Below are 25,823 nucleotides of genomic sequence, written 5' to 3'. Positions count from 1 at the left end.
TGCCTAGCTAATTTTTGTATTTTTTTGTAGAGATGGGGTTTCACCATGTTGCCCACACTGGTCTCTAACTCCTGGGCTCAAACAATCCACCTGCCACGGCCTCCTAAATTGCTGGGATTTACAGGCATGAGCCACCACACTCAGCCTATGGTAATTTCTTATAGCAGCCCAAACTAAGACACATCCTTCATACTCCATTAACGTAGAAATATGCTTATATCCCTCTATTTGTTTAGGTTTTCAATTGCTCACAATAGTGATTTATAATTTTCTATGTAGAAGTCATGTGTTTCCTTTTATGTGATTCCAAATGGCACACAAACATTTTTTATTGGTTGTTGAGATATGTATGTGTGTGTGTGTTTATATACCATATATATAGTTTACCTTATATTCAAAACCTCTTTTATGTGCTTATTAATTCTAACACTTTGTCTATAATTTTGAATTTTGTGTGCATACAATAATATCTGTGAATAAGTTTTATTTTTTCCCTTCTAGTTTCTACAACTTTAATCTTCTTAGATTATTGCACTGATTAGGATCTTCGTTCGGTATAACGGTGATTAGAGATAATAATAGCAGCATTCTTGCCTTGTTCTCAATCTCAAAGAGAAGCTTTCAGTATTTCACCATTCGATATAACGCTCAATTAGGTTGTTTTATGAATACATATCTATCAGATGTATTTATTCTAGTTTGGTAAAAGTATTTTTCCATTATTAATTCATGATGCATTTTGTCAAATGTTTTTGGGGAGCATCAATAGAGATGATAATTTTTCCTCTTTATTCTGTTACCATGGTGAATTAAATTGTTTGATTTCTCAATATTAAACAACCATAGAGTTCCTGGAATTATAAAGCCAATTTAGTCATAGTATATCGTCTTTTTATATATTAGTTGAACCCAGGTTGCTAATATTTTGTTTAGGATTTTTGGATCTAAGCATATGACTGAGAATCGCCTGTAATTTTCCATTATATGCCTTTATCCAATTTTATTTTCAAGATTATTTGATCATCTTTCTTTTTCATTCTCTAGAGGAGTTTGTGTAAGTTTCATGTAATCTCTTCCTTAAATGATTAAAGAATTTTTTAAGTGAAAGCTTTGGGTTTAGTTTGATTATGTTTAACTTGTTTAATAATTTTAGAAGGATTCAGATATTTTATTTCTCTTTTGTTAGTTTTGGTAAATTGAACATTTTTAGAAGAAATTTTCCATTTCACCTAAATTTTAAAATATGTTGTTAAAGATTTTTAAAATCATCTTTTTAATCTTCTACTGGCTCTACATTGATGTTCCATGGTTCCCTTCTTTCATCTTGATTTCTTTTTTTGTTTGTTTGTTTTAACCATTCCCACCTTCGACCCCTGCCCACCTCCTGGCCCCACACTCCCCTTAGAACCTCTGGTAACCATCCTTCTACTCTCTATGTCCATGAGTTCAATTGATTTGATTTTTAGATCCCACAGACAAATGAGAATATGTGATATTTGTCTTTCTGTGCCTGGCATATTTCACTTGGAATAATGATCTCTATTCCATTCATGTTGTTGCAAATGACTGGATCTTGTTCTTTTGTATAGCTGAAGAGTATTCCATCGTGTATATGTACCACATTTTCTTTATCTCTTCATCTGTTGATAGACACTTAGCTTGTTTCTAAATCTTAGCCATTGTAAACAGTTCTGACAGTGCTGTAGCAAACACCAGAGTGAAGACAAATATTCAACATACTGATTTCCTTTCTTTTCGGTATATACCCAACAGTGGGGTTGCTGGGTCATATAGTAGCTCAAATTTTAGTTTTTTAAAGAACTTCCAAACTGTTCTCCACAGTGGTTGTACTAATTTACATTCCCAAAAAGTGTACAAGTGTTTCCTTTTCTCCACATCCTTGCTGGCATTTGTTATTGCCTGTCTTTTGGATATAAGCCATTTTAACTTGGGTGAGATAATATCTCATTGTAGTTTCAATTTGCGTTTCTCTGATAATCAGTGATATTGAGCACCTTTTTCACATGCCTGTTTGCCATTTGTATGTCTTCTTTTGAGAAATGTCTGTTCAAATTGTTTGCCCATCTTTTGATTAGATTATTAGATTTTTTTTTCCATACAGTTGTTTGAGCTCCTCATATATTCTGGTTATTAATTCCTTGTCAAAGAAGTAGTTTGCAAATATTTTCTCTCATCCTGTGGGTTGTTTCTTCACTTTGCTGGTTGTATCATTTGCTGGGCAGAAGCTTTTTAACTTGATGTGATTCACTTGCCCATGTTTGTTTTGGTTGCTTGTGCTTGTGGGATAATGCTCAAGAAGTCTTTGCCCAGACCAATGTCCTGAAGATTTTCCCGAAAGTTTTCTCGTAGTAGTTTCATAGTTTGAGGTCTTAGATTTACGTTTTCATCAATTTTTTATTTGATTTTTGTATGTAGTAAGAGATAGGGATCTAGTGTCCTTCTTTTGCTTATGGATATCCAGTTTTTCCAGCACCATTTATTGAAGAGACTGTCTTTTCCCTAGTGTATGATCTTGGCACCTTTGTCAAAAATGAGTTCACTGTAGGTGTGTGGATTTGTTTCTGGGTTCTCTATTCTGTTCCATTGTTTATGTGTCTGTTTTTATGCCAGTACCATGTTTTGGTTACTATAGCTCTCTAGTATAATTTGAAGTCAGGTAATATAATTCCTCCAGTTTTGTTCTTTTTGCTTAGGATAGCTGTGGCTATTCTGGATCTTTTGTGGTTTTGTATAAATTTTAGGATTGTTTTTTCTATTTCTCTGAAGAATGTCATTGGTATTTTGATAGGGATTTCACTGAATCTGTAGATTGCTTTGGGTAGTCTGGACATTTCAACAATATTAATTTTTCCCATCTATGAACATGAAATATTCTTCCATTGTTTTGGTGTCCTCTGTTCCTGCTTTCCCATATTGGTTCTCATGCTCTCATTTCATTTAGTCTTGCCAATGGTTTAAAAACTTTATTAGACTTTAAAAAATCAACTTTTGGTGTTAATCCTATTTTCTATTTTAATTATTTCATTCTTTACTTTCTTTTGATTCTATATATTGTTATTTGTCTAATTTCTTTTTTCCCCTTAGGTACTTTTGTTATAGCATGCCTAATTTCTTGAGATTAATATTTAATCATCTTTTGTAATATTACACTTATGATTATAACCTCCCTGCAAAACACTGACTTTGCTCTATTACACAAGTTTTTCCATGCAAAATATTATCTCTCAGCTCAAAATATTTTTAAATTTTCATTGTGATTTCTTTTTACCCACTGGTCATTTAGAAGAACATTTCTTACTGTTTATATAGAAATTTTCTAGTTTAAAAAGTTATCTCCATTTTAATTGCTTTGCTTTCACAGAACATATTTTATAGTTTCAGTTATTTTAAATTTGCTGAGAGTTGCTTATGATCCAACACAGTCAATTTTTGTAAACATTTTGTATGTGCTTAGACAGTTGTTGAGTGTTGTGTTCTATATGCGTAGATTAGATCAATATATTAATCATGCTGTTCATGATCTTACTTCCTTCTAATTTCTTTCTGTGTGTTCTGCCAGTTACTCCCACAGTGCTGGGTGGCTTTTTCTGTTTCTCCTTATAATTCTATTTTTCTATTAAATATTCTGAGACTATGCCATTACATAAATACAAAATGAAATTGTTTTATCTTCCTAGTAAGTTAAGCCTTTTCTCAATGTGAAGTGTTCCTTTTAATGTACAATAATGCTTTTTTCCTTAAAGTATACTTTTGTGAATATTAATGTAACTGTATCAATTTAGGGCAGGGCTTCAGGTGACAAATTTTCTCTTTTGTGTGTGTGTCGTTTGAGCACTGAATAAATCATATAATTATCTTCTGGATTTCATGCTTTCACTCGAGAAATCAGCTAACGATCTGGTTTTTGTAACTTTAAATGGTATATTTATACGTTTTTTATCCTTGCACTCTCACCCTTTCTGAATCTTTATATATCCCATCAATAACTGTAAAGATTTTTGGTCTTCCCAAGAAATCAATTCTCATGGAATTTGTCTTTTAATTGGGGCATATAAATTTACCTTTAACATAATTACAAATATGAGTTTAAATCTACCATCCTACTATAAGTTGAGTTTTTCTTTTTTTTTTTTTTTTTTTTTTTTTTTTTTTTTTTGAGACGGAGTCTCGCTCTGTCACCCAGGCTGGAGTGCAGTGGCCGGATCTCGGCTCACTGCAAGCTCCGCCTCCCAGGTTCACGCCATTCTCCTGCCTCAGCCTCCCGAGTAGCTGGGGTTATAGGCGCCCGCCACCTCGCCCGGCTAGTTTTTTGTATTTTTTAGTAGAGACGGGGTTTCACCGTGTTAGCCAGGATGGTCTCGATCTCCTGACCTCGTGATCCGCCCGTCTCGGCCTCCCAAAGTGCTGGGATTACAGGCGTGAGCCACTGCGCCCGGCCAAGTTGAGTTTTTCTTATCCAAAATACTTGGGACCACAAGTTTTTCAGATTTCAAATGTTTTTGGATTTTGGAATATTTGCACATATATAATGAGATATCTCGGGGATGACACCCAAGTCTAAATGTGAAATTCATTTATGTATCTTGGGGATGACACCCAAGTCTAAATGTGAAATTCATTTATGTTTTATATACACCTTAAACCCATGGCCTGCAGGTAATTTTATATATTTTGATAATTTTGTGCATGAAACAAAGTCTGTTTACATGGAACCATCCGGAAGCATAGGTGCCGCTCTCTCAGCCACCTGTATGGACAATCTGTGGTTGTTTGGCATCACCATCTTTCCTGACTGAATTTATATGTAACTGATAAGCAATCATTTTCTTACACTTACTCACACAAGTACCTAGCAGTAAAAAGTAGGAGGTACCGTGAAGGCAGTGAAAAAATAATGTTCAGGGTAACTAAGCAGCACAGTAGCGTCACCAGAATACCTATATCAGTTTTTAAACAATAGCAACCACAAACGGCAGGTTTTCAATCTCTACCTTTGCTGCGTGTTTTGATTAAAAGGTTCCTATATACTGAATTTTAACTTTTTAGATGAGAAGAAACATCAGAAGCAGTTGAGAGACCAGGAAGTGGGTCCTCTAGGAATGAGGAGGCATTCTGCTGGATGGTCTGTTTTCCCTTGGGAATCCTAAATAAACTGAGGTTGTGCATCCGCATTTTGACTACAACCCATCACATGAGGTCAAGTGTGGAATTTTCCACATATAACGTCGTATCAGTGATCAAAAGTTTCGGATTTGGGAGCATTTCAGATTAGGGATGCTCAACCTGTATAATAACTGTTTGATTTTAATGTCTTTTTTTCCCTGGATGCCTTTAGAATTTTATTTTTATTTCTGTTTTCCTGAAGTTTAATTAGGATGCATCTAGGAGTGAATTTCTTTTCCTTTATACTGCTTGGGTTTCCAACAGCTTCCTGAATCTGTTGGCTGATGTTTTGCTTTAGTTTTGGAACATTTCGCCATCAATCCTGCTAATATAGCTTTATACTTTTGTTCTCACTGTATCCTTTACTTTTCTTACCTTCTGTTCAATGTTTCATCTCTTTTGAGTTTCATTTTAGATTGTTTCTTTGGACTTGCTTTTCAGTTTACCAATTCTCTATTACTTTATTTCTAATTTGCTGTAACACCCATCCTGGGCATTTTTTTTTTTTTTTTTTTTTTTTTTTGAGACAGAGTCTTGCTCTGTCGCCCAGGCTGGAGTACAGTGGCGCGATCTCGGCTCACTGCATTCACAGTTTCAGGTTCCCAGGTTCACGCCATTCTCCTGCCTCAGCCTCCCCAGCAGATGGGACTACAGGCGCCAACCACCACACCCGGCTATTTTTTTTTTGTATTTTTAGTAGAGACGGGTTTTACCGTGTTAGCCAGGATGGTCTTGATCTCTTGACTTTGTGATCTGCCCGCCTCGGCCTCCCAAAGTGCTGGGATTACAGTCGTGAGCCACTGCGCCCGGCCCATCCTGGGCATTCTTAATTGGGATTATTGCATTTTTTGGTTTTAGAATTTTTCTTTCTCCCAAATTAGCCCTGTAATCTTTCATGGTTTTCAGTTCTTTGCCAAAATTTCCAATCGTTTCCTTTTTTCTCCTTGAACATTGTAAGCTGATAGCTTCAATATGTGAAGCCTATGCATGTTTGGTTCTATCGAGCATGCTTCCTAATTCTCATTCATGACTGTTGTTTCCTTGTATGCTGGTTTATCCTTGATTGTGTGACACAAATTTTATTTGAAAAATTGGTTTGTTTGTACAGATGTAAGATGACATTATATACCTCCAGAAAGGATTGTGTTGTTGTTGTTCCAGGCACTTGAGAGCACTAGTCATCTGGTGTCACCTTGTTTCAGGAATATGGAAACTTCTGTCTGATAATTGTTTATTGTGGAAGGGATGTCCTATGCCTTGTAGGAAGTTTAGCAGCTTCCCTGGCCTCTCCCCACTAGTTGCTAACGGCATCCCTTCCCAGTCCTGACTATCGAAGATGTCTCCAGACATTGCCAAGAGTCCCCTGGTACTTGAGAACCACTCCCTTAGCCCAAAACAAGGTGATTTTATCAGCTTTAAACATAATGGTGCCTGATCTCACTTTTGCACCTCTAACACCTCAAAGTTTCCCAGCCGCTCAGTAACCTTTTTTATAATCCCCGGGTGGAAAGCAATGCCAAATGTCATCTTTCTCTCTTTGATCTTCTCTCAAACCTTAGTTCAGTAATTTTTACTTTGTAAAGTCTTTCTAGTAAATTTTAAAAAATGTTCTTTCTTTTCTTGTTGCTCTCAGTGAAGAGGAGACCCATCTTACCTACCATGCCTCGACACAGGATGAAACTACATACACACATTCCTGTTGTCTGGACAACACCCTGCCATATCCTTTGATTTACTGCAAATGTGGTTATAGGGTTTCCGTATTTACTGTCTGCTTCCCACATGGGTCATTACGCTACCTGGAATAGGCTCTCTCTTTTTTGCCGTTCTTCAAGAGAAATGTCTAAAGAGCCAGTCTTCAGCTCTAAGCGTCAATGGCCTCTTCCCAAATATTATGTGTTTACTGTAAATGCCCATTCATTTTTATTAATGGTGTGTTTCCTCTTTGGTATACTGTAGGTCTTGAAGACGGGAGCTCACACGGTGCTTTCTACAATAGCTGCTTAAAGAGAAACTTAAAAATCATCTGGTCTAAACGAATGTGGAAATTGAAATGCAAAACGTCCAAGTGAATAAATAAAGTACTGTTGTGGGCTAACTAGAACTGAAAGAGTATCTCACCCCTAGACGAACGGGGAAGGCCAGGATGAATCAACTCACATGCAAACTGAGCAATCGAGTGACAAGGTTTAGGCTCAGGAGATGAGCCAATATTTTCCAATTGCGAAGTTCAAAAGGGGATGGCCCAGGAAAAACAATATTGGCTGTTTGTGTAGAGCACCTGTGACATAACTCCATCTTAGAAAAAGACTTTACTTTATATTCCATAGGGCACTTTGCCAATATGGATAACATGTTTTGTTTAATAAACATATAAAGAAATAAAGATTGCATCCAACTAGATATGGTCACAAACAAACAAACTCTTCCACTATCAGTTTTCACCAGAAGACACTGTGACTATAAAAAAAATTAAGCCTTCAGGAGCTTAAAACAGCCATCTTAACTGACACAGGCTTGCAGTTAATACTTGGCATCTCCCACTGAAGGCTGTGCCACCTCAGACGCTCTTCCTTGCAAGACCCACTGTATTAGCCCATTTTCACGCTGCTGATAAAGACATACCTGAGACTGAGACATACCTTACACATGGCTAGGGAGGCCTCAGAATCACGGCGGGAGGTGAAAGGCACTTCTTACATGGTGGTAGCAAGAGAAAAAGGAGGAAGATCCAAAAGCAGAAACCCCCGATAAACCCATCGGATCTCGTGAGACTTACTATCATGAGAATAGCACGGGAAAGACCGATCCCTGTGATTCAATTACCTCCCCCTGGGTCCCTCCCACAACACGTGGAAATTCTGGGAGATACAATTCAAGTTGAGATTGGGTGGGGACACAGCCAAACCATATTATTCCACCCATGGCCCCCTCCAAATCTCATGTCCTCACATTTCAAAACCAATCATGCCTTCCCACAGTTCCCCAAAGTCATTTCAGCATTAACCCAAAAGTCCACAGTCCAAAGTCTCATCTGAGACAAGGTAAGTCTCTTCCGCTCATGAGTCTATAAAATCATGAGCTAGTTGCATCCTAGATACAATGGGGGTGCAGATATTGGGTAAATACAGCCATTCCAAACGGGAGAAATTGGCTAAAACGAAGGGATTACAGGACCCATGTAAGTCTGAAATCCAGTGGGGCAGTCAAATTTTAAAGTTCCAAATTTTGAGAACCCCAGTTCTCAAATCCAGGTCACTCTGATGCAAAAGGTGGCTTCCCATGGTTTTGGGCAGCTCCGCCCCTGTGGCTTTGCAGGGAGCAGCCTCCCTTCTGGCTGCTTTCACCAGCTGGTGTTGAGTGTCCAGGCGCACAGTGCAAGCTGCCAGTGGATCTACCATTCTGGCGTCTGGAGGACGGTGGCCCTCTTCTCACAGCTCCACTAGGCAGTGCCACAGTAGGGACTCTGTGTGGGGGCTCCGACCCCACATTTCCCTTCTGCACTGCTCTAGCAGAGGTTCTCCATGAGGGCCCCGCCCCTGCAGCAAACTTTTGCTTAGGCATCCAGGCGTTTTCACACATCTTCTGAAATCTAGGGGTAGGTTCTCAAACCTCAATTCGTGACGTCTGTGCACCTGCAGGCTCAACACCACACGGAAGCTGCCAAGGTTTGGGGCTTGCATTCTCTGAAACCATGGACTAAACTGTACCTTGGCCCCTTTTAGCAATGGCTGGAGCAGCTGGGACACAGAGCACCAAGTCCCTAGGCTGCACACGGCATGGGGAGCCTGGGCCTGGCCCACAAAACCATTTGCTCCTCCTAGGCTGTGATGGGAGCGGCTTCTGTGAAGACCTATGACATGCCCTGGAGACATTTTCCCCATTGTCTTTGGGATTAACATTCACCTCCTTGTTACTTATTCAAATTTCTGCAGCCAGCTTGAATTTCTCCTCAAAAAATGGGTTTTTCTTTTCTACTGCATTGTCAGGCCGCAAATTTTCTGAACTTTTATGCTCCATTTCCCTTTTAAAATGGAATGCTTTTAACAGCACCCAAGTCACCTTCTGAATGCTTTGCTGCTTAGAAATTTCTTCCGTCAGATATCCTAAGTCATCTCTCTCAAGTTCAAAGTTCTACAGATCGCTAAGGCAGGGGCAAAATGCTGCCAGTCGCTTTGCTAAAACATAACAAGAGTCACCTTTGCTCCAGTTCCCAAGAAGTTCCTCAGCTCCATCTGAGACCACCTCAGCCTGGATTTTATTTGTCCATATCATTATCAGCATTTTTGTCAAAGCCATTCAACAAGTCTCTAGGAGGTTCTAAACTTTCCCACATTTTCCTGTCTTCTTCTGAGCCTTCCAAATTGTTCCAACTTCTGCCTGATACCCAGTTCCAAAGATGCTTCCACATTTTTTCGGGTATCTTTTCAGCAACGCCCCACTCTACCAGTACCAATTTACTGTATTGGTCCATTTTCATGCTGCTGATAAAGACATACCCAAGACTGGGAAAAAAAGAGAAATTTAATTGGACTTACACTTCCACATGACTGGGGAGGCATCAGAATCATGGTAGGAGGTGAAAGGCACTTCTTACATGGCAGCGGCAAGAGAAAAATGAGGAATATGCAAAAGTGGAAACCCCTAATAAACCCATCAGATCTCGTGAGACTCGTTCACTATCATGAAAATAGTACAGGAAAGATGGAACCCCAGGATTCAATTACCTCCCCCTAGGTCCCTTCCACAACACATGGGAATTCTGGGAGATGCAATTCAAGTTGAGATTTGGGTGGGGACACAGCCAAACCATATCACCTATGAACCACCCAAACGCAACCAGGACTCCTTTTGTCGTCATAGCTCCCCCTGGACTTGTTCATTAACCCTTTCTCCTATCTCTTTTTTCTCTTGATGTTAAATATTACTTTGCTGTAAGGTATTTAACCTATAACATTTATATATTAATTAAATATGCTATTATCTATGGTTTGAAATATTAACTGACTTGTAGAGTGGCTTGAGCCTGCATGCCCTGGTTCTGACTACTGAGTGAAAAGAAAATAGTACGAAGAATTGCCTCCTTGGAAACTCCATGTAGCCTGTGGCTTTTGTGATTGAAATAACATGAATAAAAGCCTGACACTGTGAAAAGACACAGACATGCATGGACCTAGTTTTCTCTAACCTTACACCACTCATGCCACTATTCTTAAATGAAAGAAGAAAATAATGTTTATTGCTTTGTGTCACACATTTTTGCATTATTTCTTTGTACCCTTGACAATATTTTTTTGTGTGTGTGTCCATTAAGAACCCTTGACAACCTTATACAATCCATTTGAGATATTTTTTAATTCCTATTTTTAGATGAGGCATCTGAGGCTTAAAGTGCTGTAACTTGCATCAGGTCACCACGTTAGTAAGTGGCAGAGCTGGGATATAAGATTGGGTCTGATCACAAAGGCCATGATCTTTCCTTATGTTGTGCTGCCCCTACAGTTTTCTTAGGGTCATGACTTCTCATTAGAGGACATATCAATAAAAATGTGTATTTTAGGAGGCCATTTTTCTCTAAGTTACCACTAAATTTTACATGGGGATCCAGTGAGATGAGCGGGCTCTTATATCAGAAAGGACCTCTTTGGAGAGGCTTGTAATGGGCCACTGGGAGAGCCCTTGGTGGGGTCCTTCATGTTCTCCTCTCTCTCACACTAAATCAGAAGCAGAAGCTAAAGAGCAGAGGTGTTTTCACTTTGTAAATCAGCACTCTCTTCCCACGACTTAGGCCAAAATTCTTCTGTGGGACAAATCCCCCCAAATGCAATGGTTTCCCAGAGGTAGCTAAACCATTTTGATCTTTGGAACTAGGCTGGGAGTCTTAGAAGGTCAGGCAAAGTGACTGAATAATCTGGTAACTCTTATGTTTTCTAGAACTTGAAGTATGAGGGAAGGCATTTTCATTCTTGAAGGATTTTTCTCTTTCCTTCTATTTCTGGCCAGCGTAAGAAAATTGAGGACAACTATCTGTTGTGGTTCTTTCAACAGAAGATTTAATTTCAGTGGCAAATATCTTCAAAATAACCCTGAATCAGCTCCAACTGGGTCTCATTTTGGCTTCAGATCAAGCAATGACATAGCCACAATATTGGTAGATGGTGCTGGGAAATTCTGGGTAGTGTATGATCCAATTTTCTTTAAACATTTTTTTTCCATGGCTAGGACATTGTTCTACTTTGTTAGATATATTTGCAGACTGATTCACTATGAGGCTACTTTAGGATAACAACTCAAGGGTGGATTAGATGGCTGCTCCTCTTAGTCTCATAGTGTCCCTCAAGTGCTTCTCACCAGCTCCTGCTCACTTTTTGTCTGTATTATGCCCTGCTTCACCCCACCTATAGAAGGAAGAAAGTGTTGGCAGATGTATATGAGCTGTTCCTTGAAGCATATATGTATACAACTGTATTCTGTTAGTTCCTTTGCCTTTTACAGAAGTGCTGGTGGCTTCAATGCTCTTGGGCTAGGTGTTTGACAAAAAGTAAGCCAAGGTTAAAGAGCAAAATGACTGAGAAAGAAGCATCCTGTTAGATGGTACATTTTTACTATCTCTCAAAAATGAAATTATAAGACCACCCATGTGACAAGACCTCAAAATGTTTGTCTATACATTCTTCTTTCTCCTGAATTAGCTAATTCAATTTTTGTGACCTTAGAGACAGAGACAGAATCGTGGTTGAGAATGTTTCTTTAGATTGAATTCTGTTTTAGCCACTTACCGACTGCATGGGAAAGTTATTCAATTCTCCAAAACTCACTTTTAAAATCTGTAAAATAGGAATAGTAGTATTCTTTACTTTGTAATATTATTATGCATATTAAATTAATACATATAAAATGCTTAATAGACTAGCTGGCATACAGGAAGCCCTTAATACATATGTATACACTATTATTTTTTATTGTGGTAAAATATACATAAAACCTACCAGTTCACCATTTTAAAGTGTACAGTTGAGAGGCATTAAATACATTCACATGGTCGTTCAACCATCACCACCATCCATCTCCAGAACTTTTTCATCTTCCCAAAATGAAACTCCATACCTATGAACTAGTAATTCCCTATTCCCTCTTCCTCCAGCCCCTGGAAACCACCATTCTACTTTGTCTCTATAATTTTGATTACTCTAGGTACTACATGTAAGTGGACTGTATTAGTCCATTTTCTTTTTTTTTTTTTGAGACGGAGTCTCGCTCTGTTGCCCAGGCTGGAGTGCAGTGGCGCGATCTCGGCTCACTGCAAGCTCCGCCTCCCGGGTTCACGCCATTCTCCTGCCTTAGCCTCCCAAGTAGCTGGGACTACAGGCGCCCGCCACCTCGCCCGGCTAGTTTTTTGTATTTTTTAGTAGAGACGGGGTTTCACCGTGTTAGCCAGGATGGTCTCGATCTCCTGACCTCGTGATCCGCCTGTCTCGGCCTCCCAAAGTGCTGGGATTACAGGCTTGAGCCACCGCGCCCGGCCTATTAGTCCATTTTCACACTGCATGATGAAATACCCGGGCCTGGGTAATTTATAAAGAAAAAGAGGTTTAATGGACTCTTTAAAGGAACAGTTCCACATAGCTGGGGAGGCCTCACAATCATGGTGCAAGGCAAAGGAAGAGCAAAGGCACATCTTACCTGGCAGCAGGCAAGAAAGCATATGCAGGGGAACTCCCATTTATAAAACCATCAGATCCCATGAGACTTATTCACTACCATGAGAACAGTATGGGGGAACCGCACCCATGATTCAATTATCTCCACCTGGCCCTGTCCTTGACATGTGGAGATTATTACAATTCAAGGTGAGATCTGGGTGGGGACACAGCCAAACCATATCATGGGCCATGCAATATTTGTCCTTTTGTGACTGGCTTATTTCACTTAGTATCACATCTTCAAGGTTCATTCATGTAGCATGTGTTGAAATTTCATTCTTTTTTAAGGCTGAATAATATTCCATTATATTAATACATATATACTATTATTATAATAGTCAATGGAATATTTCAAGCCACTGAAAAGGTGTGATTTCATTTACTTACTGGCCAAGACCCAGCTTTAGCAGGGATCATCATCTTTCCTAGACATATGATAAACAATACAGGCTTATGATTTTAAAGTAAAATCCTAGGATCATCTTTGAGTCCTTCTTTTCTCAATCAGTGTTTGTAAAGTCACTTATAAAATATAAAGTCAGTTATTTCCTCCACTAGTTAGGATACATTTCACTTTCTTCAAGGTAAAGAGGGCCTCTATTCCAGAGAGGCAAGACAAACATGTCTATGCTCCAATATGCAGATTGAGGGAGGGAAGATTTGGGGAAAAGTGGGAAAAATTTTGAAAAAGAAATCTAAAACCTAGTTTTAGGACAAAAATTAGAACAAGGGAAGGAGGAGAAAGACTAGAGAGAAAAACACGGGGCAAGCTGCTGTGACAGATTGTATTTTCCAAAGATGGTCTCACCAATAGACATCCCATCTTACATGCTCTTACAATGTGGCATTGACATTCTTCCATCAAGAGGTAGAGTCTAGTTCCTCACTTCCCCAGTCTGCACAGATGATTTATAAATAGCTTAATATGATGAAACTGACCAGCTTCTGAGCTTTGGTCAGAAAGAACATTACATGTTTCACTTTGGACCACTCAAGACGGGGCCATGTGGAGAGGAACTGAGGCTTCCAGCTTAGAGCCAGCACCAACTTGCCAGCTGAGTCAGCTAACTGGAAAGTGCATCTTCCAGTCCCACTCAAGCCATCCAGTTTTCAGATGATAACAGACTCATATTAATAATTTTTTTAGTTGTTGACAGATATGTTGATAAACATGTTATGATGTTTAGATGACAGATATGTCAACAAACATATTGCTACAACCTTATGAGACACTCCAAGTGAGAATAGTACAGCTGAGCCCTTCTCAAACTCTTGATCAACAAAAGCCAAGAGAAATGAGTAATACTGTTGCATTAATGCACTAAAATTTTGGGGTATTTTGTTATACAGCAATTAATAACTAATAAAGTTATTTTCTCCTACTATTTATCATTACACAATGATGGGCATGAAGCAGACATTACCTTCAGAAGATTTGGACTCAGTGGCATCTCATGTGCATGAAGGGCCAGTGGAGAACTGTAAAGTCTTTTATTTCCGTAATGACACTCACAGCAAGGTGAAAGTGGGCAGCTGATCTGGAGGAGAAGATTTAGCCTCAGGGATTAAAAACCTGTGCTATGGTTTGAATGTCCCTTCTAAAACTCATGTTAAAGTTTAATTGCCATTGTAACAGTATTAAGACATGGGACCTTTAAGAAGTGATGAGGCTATGAGGGCTTCATCTTCATGGGTGGGATTAATGCAGTTATGAAAAACGCTAGGGCCCCCCTTGCCTCTGTGGCCTTTTGCCTTCTGCCATGTGATGATGCAGCAAGAAGGTCCTTGCCAGATGCTGGTGCCATATTGGACTTCTCAGTCTCTAGAACTGTTAGACAACAGATTTCTGTTTATAAATTGACCATTCTCAGGTATTCTGTTACAGGAACACAAAACACAAAAACAGATGTTAGTTGGAGCATCAGCTTCATAGACTATTTAAAGACTAGGCAAAAATGTATACTCATTAACTAAGCAGGGGAGAATAAATCTTGGTTAGACCAGAAATGAGATTCTTCCTATGGTGTGCTGGTATTTTTTCCAAAGTCTTTATGACACCCAGGCCTCTACCCTCACATGGGTGTTGTAATTCAGAACACAACCCTAATAATGTTTCTTAAAAATGTTAGCAGCCTTTGGATTCTTCTTTTCAAATAGTTCTGGAATATTTCTCCATGATAGAGTATTTTGAAGGAGAGAGCAGTCTAATTTGATGAATGAATCCATCAGTTGGAAGGACTTTGACCTTAGTGTCAAAAAATCCGGGTTCTAGTCTTGAAGTGTTCACCAACACTGTGATTTTTAGCAATTCCCTTGAACTTCAGCAGTTTTACTGAGAGATTTTCTCCAATGTCCAAAGATTTTTTGCAGCTCATTGACTATGATTTAGAAGATTTTGTAGTGGTGAAATGTCTTCCTAGATAATAACTGTCTGTTCATTAAACATTGCTATACATGATAGGGTATACTGCAGCAAATATCTAGAACTCTAGAGTGTATGGCATTCAGGAACACCAAAGAAATGTATTAATTAAAGAACACAATTACCTTTGTATTTAAATAGAAGAGTGTTTTGCTTAAAGTGTTTTGGTTTTATGTTTATAAAATACCTGCATGCTTCATATTATTCCTTGAAAATAATGTGCACCTTGTGCTAAGATAATACATACAATCATGTTTCTATTCTGTTTCTCTAGTTTATTGTTTTCAACCCATAGCCTGAAGTCACCAATCTCTTCGTGCCCTGTCCCTTGGGCAATTTATATTCAAGCAGTGTTGCTTTTGGGTAAGCCTAATGCCTGGCTGGTTTTGTCTGTTGGTTGTTAGCCTTCAATGCCTGGCCAAGTTGCCCACAGTTGAAAGGGTAGAAATGGGAGAAAAAAGGAAATACCAGTGATAGACTTCCTCAGACCCAGCTCTTGCAGCTCAGAAGTAACAGTGTACTTGAGTGGTAATACAAGTTAGAAATGACAGCTATTATCCACATTACAGTACTACTGGGAGATTGCTTTACATGCCTCCTGAAAACAAATCTGCATTGCATACCAGATGGACATGAAACCAAGATTTATTAAAATACCCTTAGCATATTTACAATTGAAAGTCATGAATGCAATTCTCTGTAAATTCCAAAAAATATAATTCTATCTCTTAAAACAAATTAACAGAGGTATCAACAGATTAGGATAAATATAATCTATCACAGAGAATTTTTTGACTAGACAATTGACATTTTTCTAATCAATATATATTATATACAAAAATACACTTGATATGGTGACCAAGTACTGTCAAGGAGGAAAAAAAATATATATAATACGCACACATATTTTTATTATGTACAAATCAGTATTGGTTCCTTCACCTTTTCTTTTTAAAAATAAATACTTCATTTGGTTGCAAATGACATTTATAAATTCAACTCATGAGCATTTCTCAGCTTTGACAAAATTAAATATGCAAACAAATCAGAAATACATATTTTTAAAAACGCAAAGGGAAAATACCTGAATCCAATGAGCTTATTATGCTTACAAATATCCAAGAGCACGTAAGGTTTCATGTCTTTTAAAGGGCCTTCTCCTCTCCCCAATTGTCTTCATGACTGCCTAAAATCCTTTCAGATTATATCTACAGATTGGTCTAATACTTAACTAAACAGAAAAGCCAATGTTTTACCAGGTTAAATGGCTATTTAGGACACGCTTACACTTTAAGTGCTTTCAAGAGTGTAGCAGTTACTGTTCATCTGAAAATAACCAAAAAGTGTCAACATCCTGATTCAGAATAGGGGTAGATGTTTGAATCATGAGTAGTAGTAAGAATGGAGTGGCAATAAAAAGCCTTATGATTCAAAGTGTTTTTGCCTGCACAGAATTAAGTCAATTTGTCCAGCAGCAGAGTTGCTTGAGATTCAAAAATTTGGCCTTCTGCATCATAGCTGGTGACCTGCTCTGATGTACAAATTTATCAAGAGAATGGCCTTAATTAAAGTAAAATCTATGAAAACTTGAGAAGGCCTAGAATAACACCCCCCCGCCACCCTGCCCAACCTTCTTAAAATAAAGTAAAATAAAAAGAGACGTATTTTCCATCTCTTTTATGGATTTTCCTTTTTGCTTAAGTGATGAGGTGATGCTGACATTAACAAGAGGCAGTCACAGCAGTGTGTCTCACATGGGCTCCTTGGTGACAGCGGGGCTCCCTGTCCAAACGGCTGAGGAATGGATGGAGCACAGGGTGTGAGGGGAGGGAGGAGGGGCCAAGGGAGATATTCAGTTGTCTATGATGCAGAGAGGTGAAAAAATCTGGGTCTGGGAGAAACTGTAAAGAAAGAAAAAAAAATAGCCATGGAATACGAAGGAAAAGGAAGCTGGAACAGAAGTATTGAAAGGAGAAAGTGAAACAAAGCTAGAAGTCATAATGACTTTTGAACAGGCATGGAGTAAACAGGGTCTATGGACAAGCAGCCCCATGGATCTGAAATTGTTGGAGCTGTTAAAACAAGTACAGACCAGCTTCACTGGGGTACCTGCTTTCCCAGTACATTGTCTGGCACTGATCAATACAAGATCATGGGCACTCACATTTGCCTAATACAGATGTCTTGAACTTCCACAAAAAGCTGTCCAGGATACAACCATGGCAAAAAATCACCAGCTCCCTAACAACGTAATCTATCAGCAAAACATTGCATTAGCTTCGTTCAAATTTTTCCCCTCCATGCATCCTTTTTTTCTTGCTCTTCCCATTGCTTGCAACCTCACAAGGCCCCAGCTCTATGAAGACATATAACTGCATGGATCAGACACACTTTAGAAAGCTGCATCCAGGGTCCAGGGTATCACTAAGAAAACTAAAGTACTTGAAATAATTTACATTTCTGCTAGGTCTGATACACACTAGGATGCTGACTGCCGTCACTTAGGTTCTAGGCATGCAGGCCAGTGCTTATTTTCCAGGCCAAAGCGCAATCCCCTAAATCAAAGTCCAAGGCCACCCTGCTTGCCATGCTAGTCTAAATGAAAACTCAATGAAAGAAAAAGACTATGATAAATCAACGTTTTCTCTAAAGATTCTTAAAGATTAAAAATTATCCAATTTCTAATTTTAAAAGTTTCTGCCTTTTGAGAAGTATTTTAGATTAGTTCTTTAAAGGGAAATCCTTTTTAATAATACATACACTCTTTGAAGATTAGCCATCTAGCTGACAGTATGGTCATATTACTTATGCCTCGGGAAATTACAGAATTGCAGAATTATAAAATTAGTAGTTTTGTTGTAGACCTATCCCTTAGGTAGATCCCCAAAACCTATTTGTGTCATTGTGAGCAAACAGGAGAATTGTTACTACGCCTTCCCTCTCGCTCATGGATTTTTCAATAGAAATGGAAGCCTTTCAGATTATGCAGAACACAATCTCGGTGGGGCTGAGTTACCTTCCTTATGCCTTGTGGCCCGATGTATGAAGAAATAAGATTTTACCTACAGACAAGTTAGCATGAAGAGAGAAAAAAGGAGGAGATATTTGTAACTCACAAAAACATCTAAAGTATAAAGATTTCAAATGTCCTTTTAGTCCCTTATTGGGAAGAGCAGTATAATTTTTGTATGCTATAAACTCCTTTTTATACATCTCCTATAAAGAAATCTGGAATTCAAACTCCATGCTAAGAGTTTCCAGGTTCATCCCTGAACACTTATCATCCTTGTCATGGGGAGGTAGAGTCATTCCCTGAATAGCCAGTGGTCTACGGGACTAACCTTTCATTTTAGGAAGACAGATCTGGAAAGCGAACCCAGTTGAACCATCAAAAATACAGCAGTTTCATGACAGGAAAGTGGAAGAAAGTCCCTGAAGAGAACAATGAAGGAAAGTACACAATTTAAACTACTTGCCAAGGACGTTAACAAACCATTGCTAACGTGTGCCTGAAAACATCTGATTTCCTTCTTGATGTACTAAGTATAAGATAATGCATTGGCAGCTCATACTATGTAGATGGAGAGAAATATTCATATTCATTTAAGACATTCTCATAGTTTCAAAGGTAGAGAGCCCCTCAGTGTCTGCACAGGTAGAATTTAGGAAAATGTTCAGCCTATGTGATAGCTATAGTGTGGCAGAGGTTAATTCACGCCAAATTCTTTGGATGTGATTTGCTGCCTGAAACTATAGTCTCTTTAGCATTTTGCTGGTCCAATGTTATCAAGTTTCATGCAAAGCTTGGAAAAATGGCCCACAGGTGTAGTTGGATCAGCCTTTAGAAAAGGAGACAGACTAGAGATTCTCAGTATATTTAAGAGAAGATTTAAAAATAGATAGTTACATAAGGTTAGAGGGAATGTAGAAAAATAAATTGATGGCTATATCTACTACCTTCATATAAAAATGGAGTAAAAGTCACTCTTCCCCAGATCAAGAACTTCAGAGATGTAATACAGAATAAAGTCTGGAGTTCACGTGAGCTGTTGACTGAAGGAAACCAACCTATCAGAGAAGAGAAGGGTAAGAGAGAAAAGGTCTATGCCCCTGGTTATCACCAGAGTAGTGAGGAGAAGGGCTGGGGATAGAGGAGGAAATGAGTTCCGTAAGTTCTACCAGACAGCAGACCTACTGAATGAAGCTTAATTTGCTTCCCTCATCTCTCCATTGGTAGAAATTGCACAGTAGCTTAAGAGACAGAGTTAGCTAGCCGCCATTTTAGTATCTTCTTATTTCCAAGTAAGTTGTTAACTACACAAGTCTCCCAAATGCAAACTTTATATCACAGTATTGGTTAAGAGTCTCGGAACAAATAAGGATACAGAATTGGACAAGGCTTCAAATTGGACATGTTAAAACTCATCACTTCCCAACAAAGCACTGATCTGGAAGAGTTTGGTAGAGTGCCCATTCCTTGGGAAGGGAGATGAAGAACTGTGAAACCAAAATGCAGTGTCTCTAATAAGGTGTCAACAGAGGACAGGTGTGCAGAAATGACACAAAATGGGCTTCCCGGTCACATACAAGCTGTGTAACTGAGCCTGGTTATGCCTGGATGCAATCGCTAATGGAGATATGAGTATCATTATGTAAGTCTAAAGAAGACAGATCTGCTGAGTGGACTATTCGAAGGTGTTTTCTTTAAGCCACTTCTGTACTAATAACAGTTTCCAGGCAGCTAGACTGTTTCTCTCTATAGCTGGAAAATGGAAATATATGCAACAAATTATTTGCATTCTGGAAAGGCTAAAAATTATCCACTCTTTTCAAATCCTATCAGCTTGGCCACAAAGACTGGTTTCATCTGTGTTGCAGATTTCTTTATGAAGACAAAGTAGCAGACATGAATGAAAGTTCATTTCTTTATTCTCTCCACTCTCTTCAGTTGCAGGGTACCTAAAGATAAAATAACTAATACAAAAAAATTTTTGAAAAGTGGAAGCTTTTTCTTTCCTCGCCACCTTTTGGCCACTTTTATTAGAACAGACAGGATAAAAGAAAAATGAAGCTCAAATATAACTGATGCTTCTTGTTAGCAATTTAAAAAGACAATTTAAACTACTTTATAAAATCAGATATTTAATATTTGGATTAGATATGGGGGGGAAGCTATATATTTTTGGACTTCTTCCTTCTCATCATATCAAGCTTCAAATTGATTTTATCTTTGTTGTTTTTATGGGTGGAGGTGAGTACTATAAAATCGACCAATTTTGTATGTCAGGGAGCAAAGAGGTTCCCCCGTCAATGTTACAGCCTGGTTCCCGGAAAAAGAGCCTGCAAGCGTGCATTGCAAAGTCCCCTTCACACACTGACTTGGTGCAGTTTGCTGTGCTGTTGCATGCAATGATCTGCATCAATGATACTGGCCAAGGGAGAAGCAGAAATAGAAATGAGAACATATAACTTTCAAGAAAGGAAGAATATCATTCAAATGAAAATTTCTCTGTTGCAGACAGCATAATGTAAAGAGAATGTGCAATCCCAGGCCAATAGGCAAACCTTCACCCAAAATACACGTATTTCTTCTGCTACATCTCACTGTGTCCCTTAGAAAAACCATACCAATGACTTATCTTACTGGAGGTGTTAATACTACCATGTTTTATTCCTTCCTTCAGTTTTTTCCAGTTTCTTTACCAGCAGTATCTGAACTTTTCACTTAAGAAACACCATTCTTTATGGTGCTTATGAAAACAGGAGGTGCCTGAAGGAGGCTGAGAAGAGGTTTGCAGCTTCTACTGTCCTTGATAGGGGAGAGGAGGGGAGACCGCATATGCCATCTGATATTCCATTCCTCAACCATACTGGCAATTTGTTTTGGCTAGAACATTTAAAGGTGTAATAGCACCACTGGGTTTCCTTATTCCACTTCTCAGATTTCAGATAATCTTTCTCCATAATTCCTGAGTAAGTTGCAGTGAGTGTGCAGAAAGACACCATCATCAACATAGGATTCAAAAGGCAACTGTTGGGCAGTAGGGCCATCACCTATGACCTCTGGGCCCCCCACTGTCATCATAAACATTCACTTCTGCTTGGCCACACTTTTTCTTACTTCTTTTTCCCCAATAAGCTGCCACTTCTTGAAGTGAAAGCCATACAGCACACCTCCTAACCTGGTTTTTGATACTTCATGGGCCTGATGCTTTTTACCTAACATATCTATAGTGTGATTTATGATATACTTTGTGCAATTTATGTAACTTATGATATTGCGTGCTCTGATGCTTGTCGATTGCTCATGCAAGAATCTGAACTATTGTCAAACTGTGTCCTCAGATTTAATAAATTTTGTCTATGAGGAGACAAAGTTGTTTGTAAGTTAAGGGTTCTTAGAGTTACTAGTAAGTCAGGTGTGAGTGTCTGGTTAGACACAGCTAGCAACACTGGTTACTCTCCTTTCTAGTTCAGGGAGGGCTATGCCTAGAACAGCCACTTAAAGCCTGCTGGCTGGATGTGCTCAAGCTGCCGAATGGCATCCCGATCACCTCCTCTCCAGAAAGTTCAGACTCTCCTGCCGCCCTAAATACAAGCTCGACAGCATTTTAGAGAGATCATTTTCAAGGCCTCCAGATTATTCTAGATGAACTTCCTTGAACAAACTGTCATTGACCTTTACTGAGCCTCAATTTGAGTTAAAAATGAAGGCCGTGTCAGCAATGTGGTACATTGGTGGACTTGGGAGGGGGCATCCCAGATAGATGACGCAGGGTTCAGAACAGGTGAGAATAATGAAGGTTCTGCCATGGTGTCTTAAAACACCAACATAATACATTGACTAGCGTGACAAAACCACTAGGTTTCCCCAACCAAGGCAGGCAAACCTTGCTTTGTAGAAATAGGTATTTTACTGCAGTTTTAGTCTGTTCACTAGGATGAAATCCAAAGTGGGCTGCATTTGTCTAACTCTCAAATTAAGCATTCTCACTCATTATTCTTCAGCACTGGTTCCTGGCAGGGTGACGTGGCCACAGTGGCAGCCCTGCTTACCTTCACTGATTTCTCATGAGCATCCTATTTAGAGACCAAAGTGGACAGCAGTGACTCCACTGAAAATCTCCTGTTGCTCTCACCATCAAGCCTATAAGGATTTAGACATCTGCTGGCCCCACAGAACTCAGAGCTGATTTCTATGGCATGGGTAAAACTGGCACTTTTCCTGTGCATGGTAACACTAGAAGGAGCATAGGATGGCTGTAAGTGGAATTCGTTTTTAATTGATCAGTTCTTTTGGTTGTCTTCAGAGTTAAGTGAAAACGAAGAGAAACTAAGAAAGCAGCATAAAAAGCTTCTTGCTCACAAGCAACTTCAAGCCTTTTTAGTCATGCAAGTTCCTTCTCGGCTTTTCCATTTTGCTTGTCTCATTCCTTCATTATGAATTTTAAAAATCCAACGTGTTACCATATTCCTTTCAGTTGCACCAGTAGAAGAGGCAGTTAGCACCTGCATGAATATGGCTTCTGTGACTTGATTTGATCCTGACCACAGTCTTCATTCCCGAAGCTGACATTAGATTAGGATATGGTGCTGTTTTCATTACTGGATCTGTTATAGAAGCATTCCTGAGGGGCTGCTGGCTGGCAGGCATATCCTGGGAAGATGCTCAGGCACCTGGCAAGTCCAAGGGTTCTTGAAAGATGCTGGGGCAAGGGGCACGCCACATGTGATGGCTGGATTGGGAAGAAATTTAAGATTCCTGCCCATCTCTGGACTGTCCTCCACCAACTGGAGGAGAAAGCTCAGCCTCTCTTTCTTCAAGGCCTAAAATGAGTCTTTGAACATATTCTCAATTCATCTCCAGTCCTCTTTCTTCACCCCTCACCTCTTTCTTCACCCGTCACAAGATAAATTCAGAGGTGGATTAAGGACAAAAGTATCAGAGAGGTCCAAGGTGGTTTCCTTATGTGACTCAAGAGCCAGGGTCAGAAAAAGCTGCCTATGAATAACATTCCACCTGAAGATTTCTATTAATGTAATTACCTCCTTTTCATTTTGATGTAAGGAATCTTTTTTCTGCCCTTTTTTTTTTTTGACATTAAAGAGTCCTGCTTCACCCTACTTCACATGCCTATCAGCCAAGGTCATGAGCGGGGGCTGTGAGTTGCATTTGCTCTCCTGTCTGGAAACTGCCTCCTGGGGACGGTCGGGCGGGGGGTGCAGCTGTAAAGTCACAGGACATGACATAGAACTCAGCTGCATGTCAACACATTGCCCATTCATGAACGGTCCAAAATGTGAAAGGTGCTCTGCCGCTGGGTCTCTTGTCCAAGCAGGTTCTCTGACCCCAAGGCTATGCTTGCTCAGGTATTACAGTTTCTCCAGGGAGCTGGGATGCAGAATTTCTGCTGGCCCAGAAAACCACTAAGGACTGATGTAAAAACAAGAATGGGCCTCACTTAATAACTGACGTCAACTCCTTGCATGGTAACTTGTTCTCCAGGATGAAGTTTATGGCTATATGTCTCCCTCTCTCCACCCAGGTACGATTCTGTTTTTTCTCTTTTTCATTACGTAAACCATAACAACAAAAAATCGTTTTTCTAGTCTGGAAAATATGTGTTCTTGGACCTCTTCAAAAATAGTTTTGGTGAGTTGCAACATTGGAGAGAAAGATGCTGCAGGATTTTGCTGCAACAGGATCAAAACTAAGACCAATAATCAAAACAGCAGCGTGTAACGACAAAGACTTTGAACTCTCCCAAGGCAACTGTCCTCAATGATCCTTTCTCTCCTCTGTGACAATGTGACCTATATCAAGCTTTGGTTATAAAGCTGGAAATCTCAGCTCTTAAAAAAATTTTGGGAAAACTGTGGTATTTCTTCTGGTCTTACAACAGAGTGGACTTTGGGCTTCGACAAGAAACAGTCATCAAATATTTCTGCAATGTTCCCTTAAATAGTTTTCCATTGTTCCTGTGGCTGAATGTGAGACTTCTTAAAGAAGGCATGGGGCACTCTCTGCAGATGACCTCAGAAAGAGATGACCTCAGAAAGACATGAGCAAAACAAACATTTAGTGACACATCTTTCAAGAACGTCCTGCAACCCTGTGGTCACAAAGAGTATGCGTGCAAGGTCAGTCCTCCATCTCCAGCGCCATCATTTCCATGCGTCTTCCTCTTAGTTGGTGGTCACACTGGCTTCCTTCTGACGCAGTCTTTCTTTCTGTTAAGGAAGAAAAATGAATATATCATTTCTTTCATCTTTCTCAAGTTTTGATACATTTCTCAAATTCTGGTCTAGAATGCTGAGTTTCCGGAATTGTGCCAAACGGCCTAGAAATGAGAGGACCTCCACTGCTCTTTCCCTAAGCTCTTAGTTATCTGCCCCTCCCTATCACCCTTACTCACCAGAAAACAAACAAACAAGAAATCAATAACCAGCCAATCTACTAACTACATCCATCTAAAACACGGGCCTCTACCGTGCCAGGGTGGTCTTTTCTGTTCTCTTCTTTTGTGACAAACACCCTAACTTTGTAGTGTTACTCAAGGACCCCTTCCGTCCCCACCTCTGGCCCACTGACGGAATTAAGAGAATGCTCAAGAAGATATGAAAAAAATTACTGTTTCCAAGTTCAATGTATCTGCCAATGATCAACTTGGCAGAACTCAAGAAAAGCCATGCAAAACGGGGGATGACCAGATTTAGTCTCTGCAGAATGGCAGAAGTTCCCGATTTGCCATGGATGTTATGCTCTTCATTCGCTGAGCTTCCTCCTCAGGGACTGCCTTCTAAAGGGAAGAACATGGACATCTGCTGGGAAGATGTAAAAATAAACAGGAGCACACTACACAGAAACACGGACCCTCATGGTATCTGTGACATTAGGGAAGTAAACACATGAGTATGGTAAGGATAGTGTATCTGCTCTTAGAGAAGGGCAAATAGAAGGCTAAAGTGGAAAAGGGAGAATGAGCAGATGCAGAGAGAGAAGCCTTTGAGAATGGATCCTTGGCTGCTGATGAGCTATGAGGTATGATGCTGCAGTGAATTACTAAATTGGCCTAGATATAAACTTGAGTTGATGATTTGTCGACACCCATCCTAAATTTGGACTCCATCCCTAACTTGGGAAATTTAATCAGGAATCAGCTTACAAGCTCTTCTCTAATTTCCACCCACCCGTACAGACAATAAAATAAGCAACCGCCACAAGCCCAGGATCACAACTGGGAGCTTGTTCACAGGGGAGGTCGTAAACCCACCGTTTTTGTCTACATGGCTGACCCCATTCTCTCTGCCTTGGGGGAACAGGCTTGGCTGTAAAAGTCTGGATAGAAGCCCAAATAAAAGGTCTGGAGGAAGAGGGAGAGGCTCATGGAGGAGGAAGATAAAAATCAGGGTTCAGCCAACTGCCACTGAAAATCATACAAATGAATGTCCTAAATATCCCATTAAATGGGCACAGAGGACATGTCCGGTTAGGTAGGGACCATGTACTCGAC

At 39.6% G+C, this 25,823-nt stretch overlaps 1 protein-coding gene across 14 annotated transcripts in view; it reads right to left on the bottom strand.

Annotated features, from left to right (window-relative positions):
• Positions 1-25,823, bottom strand: part of LOC105467273 (formin 1) — a 468,877-nt gene that overhangs the window by 32,782 nt on the left and 410,272 nt on the right. For 7 of the 14 annotated variants that reach the window (XM_071067172.1, XM_071067175.1, XM_011716743.3 and 4 more), the window contains one exon: positions 15,939-24,540. In XM_071067172.1, the coding sequence (XP_070923273.1) occupies positions 24,496-24,540 (45 nt within the window). In that variant the 3' untranslated portion in view covers positions 15,939-24,495. Of the gene's footprint in view, positions 1-11,963; positions 12,012-14,311; positions 14,764-15,938; positions 24,541-25,823 lie in introns of those variants that run through there. The other 7 variants (XR_011606208.1, XR_011606209.1, XR_011606210.1 and 4 more) reach the window with 2 other exon arrangements.

This window comes from Macaca nemestrina, chromosome 7 (genome assembly GCF_043159975.1).
Source record: "Macaca nemestrina isolate mMacNem1 chromosome 7, mMacNem.hap1, whole genome shotgun sequence".
Taxonomy (NCBI): Eukaryota; Metazoa; Chordata; class Mammalia; order Primates; family Cercopithecidae; genus Macaca; species Macaca nemestrina.
This window is presented reverse-complemented; position numbering and strand designations above follow the sequence as displayed.